We start from the raw sequence: 6,593 nt of genomic DNA, 5'->3' as shown, positions 1-6,593 counted from the left end.
CTTTGATTCATGGGAGTGCTGTGATAAAATATATACTTGTTTTTTCCCCTTAAAAAAGAGAGATTGTTAACAACAATGAGTTGATCTTCAACAAGGTCAGAGTTTGAACTCTGACGTTTTGAATGGAGTAAATTGAGTTGTAACGTTTTATAGCGATATATAATCTGGGTTAATCGATCAATAGATTGAATACCAGTAAATAAATAAAAAAAGAGAAATTAAATATTATACAAAAGTTGCATGCAGAATCAGAGATTTGTTTGAGCATTTTTCATGTATGTATTTTCCTCCTGAAATCGACATGGTTTTATGATACTGAATGGTTGTTGATATTTGCACATATATTCATCTTTCATTACTTGTAAAGGCTTAGTTGAATTGGTTTATGAAGAAATTCTAAAATATAGTTTTTTAATATAAGATTAAAAAGTGGCAGAAATAAATTGTAATTGAAAATCTTATTAATAGCGTAGATTTTTAGATTGGACAAAATAACATTTTAGGTTGAAATCGAAAATATTACGAAAAATGTAATATTTACGGCTGAGAGCTCTAAACCCTCGTAATGTAGCTTTTAATTACAATAAAAATGTTATAAATTTATATAACATTTTAGATTGAAACCCACCTTAAATTAATCTTAAATTAGAACTATCACACAACATAACGACCCTGGTTTATGGGGTCACCCTTAAGTAAGTCTTGGTCGTAGTAATATAAGTTGTTACATGCACAACAAGGATGGAGCCATGATTGCACTATGAGAGGACAAGTTATTTAACTTCAAAATAAATAGTCTTAAAAAGTAATTAAACTATAAAAATTAAAGAGATTAAGAATTTAATTTCATTAATCTTAGAATTCAAAGTTTTTAAAATGTAATTAAATTGGACAAATTTGGAATTAAGGCTTAATATCATTAATTTTAAAACTGACAATGTCCTAAAAACCAATTATACATGAAAATTTTGGGAGGGACAAGGGCTTAATTGCAATAGTTTCAAAACTGCTAGTGGCTTAAGAGGTAATTAGACCATCAAAGTTTGTGGGGGCAATTGCCCTCCTACATATAACATGGATTAGGAGTGTGCAAAACTTGACTGGACTAGAAAAATTGATTTTTTCGACTCGACTTGACTTCGAGTTGTAATTTCATAAATTCGACTCGACTTGAAAAATTTTCAAATTCAAATCGAGTTATAAAATACAACTCAAATAACTCGAAATTTTTTAACTCAAACTCTATTGAACTCTCAGCCATAAGTCATGGATCTGTCCCTGATGCACTACACACTAAATTTTAGTTGGCGTGTTATTTCAGAATTCAGAATAAGACTTCAATATTGCAAGCTAATTTTAGTCCATTTTCTTAATTCATTTTATTTTTATAAAATTATATTTTAAAAATAAAATATATTAATTTCATTAAGTTATTGCATTATGTGTCAATCGTTGACTGGTCTGGATATTTTTATGTTTTTTAAAATAAATAAATATTTATTTTTTAATGATTAAAAAATTAATTGAAAAATTAATAAAACTTATAAAGCCTTAAGTAAATAAAAAAAATTATTGTTTTAAAAATGTCACATGTCAATTTATGATTTGTTCATACATAACATGTCAAACTCCGTGACAAGCGTGACCAAAGTGGTTGATGGTGAAAATCTCCAAGTATGAAACTGAGACAAAAAGAATATAATTTGTATGACAATGATAAATTTTGTATAGTACATGTACCAACCAGATAATTAACCCTCAAAATGTATTAATGCATGTTATTATTTTTTATATTTTAAAGATTTTACAAAGTTATAGTTAAAAAGATTATTAAACGATCAAATTTTTTGTTTTAATTATAATTTATGGATGAAAATATATATTAATTTTTTTAATGTTTCACGTCCCCAATTTGATGGGAGTTAATAATAAAGTGATCCTATTGTAATAAATTGACCATGATGGTAACTTTAATGTAACTTTTCAAATTATAAAAATAATGTTTTAATAATAATTTTGATATAACAATGATCACTGATTATTGTAATATTTCAAAAATAATAATAAGATTTTTTTATGATAAAGAATTTTATTTATTATATATGATATTTATAATAAATATTTTTTTGAAAAATTAGAAAATAACAGAACATAATTTTCATAAAGTCGTCTCAATAAAAAGTATATTTCCTAAAAGATAATTTAATTTTTCAAAAATCATCTTTCAAAAGTTGTTTTTAATAAAACAAACATATCCTTTAAATGAAAGATATCAATATATTCTAAATCAATTAAATTTATGGGTTTTCTTAATTTACATATAATGTAGAATTAGATTCTTATATTCATACATTTTATTATTGTTTTTAATTCGTACTTTATTTTAGGAAATAGACAGTAAAACTAGGGTAAAGTATACAAATGATCCCCCGACTATATGTTGCTACTTTCTTGAGTCTCTCGACTATTAAACGTTACAAAATGGTCCCCCAACTATAGGATGGTGAATTGTTGAGTGTCCCTACTATTAAAAGTTACATAATGATCATCCGACTATTCATATGATTCAAACATGTCATTTTCTGTTAAAAAATTGACGACAGTCTAAGCTGGATGTTAACTTGCTGACTAAAAATGATAAAATCTAATATCATAATCTTAAATGACTGTAAAATTCAAATGGTTATGGGATCAGATTTTATCATATCCTAGTTAACAAGTTAATGTCCAACTAATACAGGAATTAATTTTTAATGAAAAATGACATGTTTGAAACATATGAATAATCGGTTGATCATTTTGTAACTTTTAATAGTAGAGGGACTCAACAAAGTACCAACATGTAGTAGAGGGATCATTTTGTAACTTCTAATAGTCGAAGGGCTTAAGAAAATAGTAACTAATAATCGAGGGACAATTTATATACTTTATCCGTTAAACTAAAGCAACACGAGGATTTAATGACTATTACTTAACCAACACTTGCCGTGGTTACATTTTTCCATGTATTGAATTGCATGAGGAACTTTCAACATTATTGCATTCACTCACAACTTTGACATTTTACCTTTAAAATTGGCGCACCATAAAATTAACTTTATTAAATAGTTCTATCCTCCTCAACCACATATATTGGGACGTTTTAAACGTACATAATTCCCTGTCCACAAACTAACTAGAAGGGATAAAATTATCAACATATTTGTATTTTTTATTTTAACCATTAATTGTTAAAAAAATAATGATGGCGTTGACGTAAACATTTTGGTTATTTTATCTTTTCTTATCAATCGTCTTCTTGTAAATAATTTTATTCGAATAAAATTAAATTTTATTTGTTAGCAATGTGTATTATAACTATTCAATTAAAATAACAATTAAAATTTGATTTTGAAGTGACTTGAATCCATGACCTACTAGATAAGAGGTCTAACTGGATTATTGGTATATTATTGGTGGAAGCAATCGGATAACCCATATTACTTGAGAGTGACCTTTCAACGGGTAGTCTAAAGTAACCTATCAAACAATTAACAGAAGACTCGTAAAATAGTAGGTACATTTGATCAGTACATCAAGTCCCGTATGAAAGAGGAGTATTGCACATGGAATATGCATGAAAAAAATATAATCAAAACATCTCAGATACTAATTCATGGGCATAAGCATGGATAGACGGAAGGAGTTGATAGGGTTATATGTCCCTGAAAATTTTAAATTCTTATATATTTTAGATATTTTTATTAATAATTTGTTTTTATGCTTTAATATTTTATAAGTTTATTCTCTTAAAATTTTATAAATCTATTCCCCTAACATAAAACTCTTCACCCGTACAGAGATAATAGTGAGCTTTTTAAAAGGGTTTTCATCTGCAAAGATTGTAGATACAAAATAAAATCGTTCCTTTCATAACAAGCTAGTTTTCAATAATTTTAAGAGAAATATTAATTTATATGATCAGTTTATTCTTATTTTATAATTTTAGATATTTCATTCTTATTAAATAGAATTAATGGATATTATCAATTAAAATATCAATTAACCAAAAGCATAGATGAAAACACTAGAATATTGATATCTATTACCAAAATAGATGAATCTAAAAGTAAGATAGTGAAAAGAAGGTAAGAAGTTGACTACATTGCTCTAGAAACTGAGACGGCTAGCCATTAAAACACGTTATTTAACCAAAGATAAAACCCTAAGGATAAAATACCAAAAAAGAAGATGAACTTTGGGTGCATTCCTCTCTGCTCTAAGATGTACAGTGGAGTTCCCACATGGTTGCGAGGAACAGTGCCAGATGACAAGTGATAAGAAACGCCGCCATGGAAACTAAAAACACCCCAAGTTTTGACCATTTGCTTTGCAATGCTTTCACATACCCTTCTTTACAGCTTTGGCAATTGTAGCATAAAACATCCCTATCGTTATTCCATGCACCACAATCCGCATTGCCCGATGAATCGGTTTCATTATCTTGTTTTTGCCAGAAAGTGGTATTCACGTGTTGCATGTTGCAATCTTCCGGCGGTATGCAACATCCCGACTTTACAGGAAAAAAAATGAAGGATTAATACAAGATGATTAGTGTTAACTGTTTAGATTGGGTAATGAGAGGGTTAAATTATGTACCTCGACGGCTGATAATTTCTTCTTATCGAAACCGTGTGATTTGACCGGCATCGATGATGCGGCTAAATCTTGGCAGACATGAACGTTGTAAATGCAACCTTTGATGTTGTTCCAAAGTCCGTCGTCGTCGGATTTCATTTTGAACCACAACGGTGTAGCCGGGATCTTCCGGGATTCCAAGTTGTTAGCTCCGAGGAGAGCGAGGCCGACGGTGAACATTAAGGTCAAGGGAACCGTGACGACAATGATCCCCACCATGGGCAACCGGATTCTCAAGAAGAGCGCGCCGTTGCAAATAAAGAAGACGAAGATCAAGCCGATGCTGATCCCGATCTGCAAACGGGGCAACTTGATAAGCCATTCGCAGTCGTAGCTTTTCATGTAGAGCAACCAGGTGACGGAGGCGAGAATGGGGATGGAGAAAACGAAGGCGGCCAAAGATAAGATGCCCGTAACGTGTTTGACTCGTAAGAGTTTGAAGATGTTCCTCTTTGAACCGTGTTCCGTCATGGGTGTATTGGCTTCATCCGCCATTGAAATTTTGGAAGGAAAGATGGAGATTATGCTTAAATACTGGTTCACACACTATGAGTAGAGCTAAGCTAGTACAGTAGTATAGTGTTTAGTGCAAGGCAAAGTATCTAGGAAAGTGATCGCCTTCTATGTTTTTATGCAGATAATCGTGTGCTGTGTGTCAAGTTTTTACCAAGTCTCGTTCTTTGCTATGCTTAACCAACGGATTTCGTTGGAGAGAAAACTGAAAGGAATTGAGAGATTGTAGGAGAAAAGTTAAAGAATTTGTTTCCTTTGATATTCACCTTCACGACCGGTTTTCCTGGTAAAAATAAATAAAGTTTTTACAAATTTAATAGAGTATCTCAAATAACTTGATCGAGTCATACGATATCCCATATCAATTTCTACATTTATTTTATTAATCATATGGTTTTTTTTTTAAAAATTATCATAGATTAACATAAATTTTCAAATTGCATAAATATATATATATATATATACACGTATATATAGATAAATATTATATTAAATAAAAAACATATATGCGCACGTGCAATTGATTCAATTTATTTCTTGGGTAAAGTACATAAATAGTCCCCCAACTATAAGATGATGCTTTGTTGAGTCCCTTTACTGTTAAAAGTTACAAAATAGTCTCATGACTATAGGGTGTTGCTCTGTTCGGTCCTTCAACTATTAAAAGTTATAAAATGCCCACTCGACTATTCATATGTTCCAAACTCGTCATTTTCCGTTAACAAATTAACGGTCGTCTAAACTAGACGTTAATATGCTCATTGAGATATGATAAAATCTTATCCCACAACTGTTTGAAATGTATAGTCGTTTGAGATTTTGTGATCATATCTTATTATTTCACAGTCAACAAGTTAACATTCAGCCCAGACGACTGTCAATTTTTTAATGGACAAGGACAAGTTTGAAACATATGAATAGTTGAGTGACCATTTTGTAATTTTTAAAAGTTAAAGGACTCAACAAAGTAATACCCTATAGTCAAGATATAATTTTGTAACTTTTAATAATCGATAGACTCAATAAAGTAATTTCCTATAGACTCCAGATATAATTTTTTAATTGTATATTTTTTGTACGTATTTAGCTATTCTAATTTTAATATACAATTAAATATTCAAATATAAAATTATACTATCTAATTATATAATTAAAAAAATAAAAATCAAGTTTTTGGGTACTCATCTAAGTCGAATATTGCGGTTTGAGTCCGACCCGTGAAAGTATAATATTTAACGGAATTTTTATATGAAAAACGTTATTTACCTAAATAATAGTTAGGGTAAACTACACGTTTAGTATCTAAACTATTAGTTTTGATTCATTTTAGTACTTAAACTTTTAAATTTTTTTAAAATCATATCTAACTTTTAGTTTTTGTTTTATTTTAGTACCATGACGTT

General features: G+C 29.5%; 1 protein-coding gene across 1 annotated transcript; it reads right to left on the bottom strand.

Moving 5' to 3' along the window:
* Nucleotides 1-4,256: 4,256 nt before the first annotated feature.
* LOC120134684 (tetraspanin-15-like) lies at nt 4,257-5,172 on the bottom strand. Its single transcript, XM_039151126.1, has 2 exons — nt 4,639-5,172; nt 4,257-4,552 (listed from the first exon to the last, which is right to left on the bottom strand). Exons 1-2 carry the CDS (start codon nt 5,170-5,172, stop codon nt 4,259-4,261), a joined length of 828 nt encoding a protein of 275 aa, XP_039007057.1. The 3' UTR covers nt 4,257-4,258.
* Between the last annotated feature and the right edge of the window lie 1,421 nt (nt 5,173-6,593).

This window comes from Hibiscus syriacus, unplaced genomic scaffold (assembly GCF_006381635.1).
Source record: "Hibiscus syriacus cultivar Baekdansim isolate YM2019G1 unplaced genomic scaffold, ASM638163v2 tig00110597_pilon, whole genome shotgun sequence".
NCBI lineage: Eukaryota > Viridiplantae > Streptophyta > Magnoliopsida > Malvales > Malvaceae > Hibiscus > Hibiscus syriacus.
This window is presented reverse-complemented; position numbering and strand designations above follow the sequence as displayed.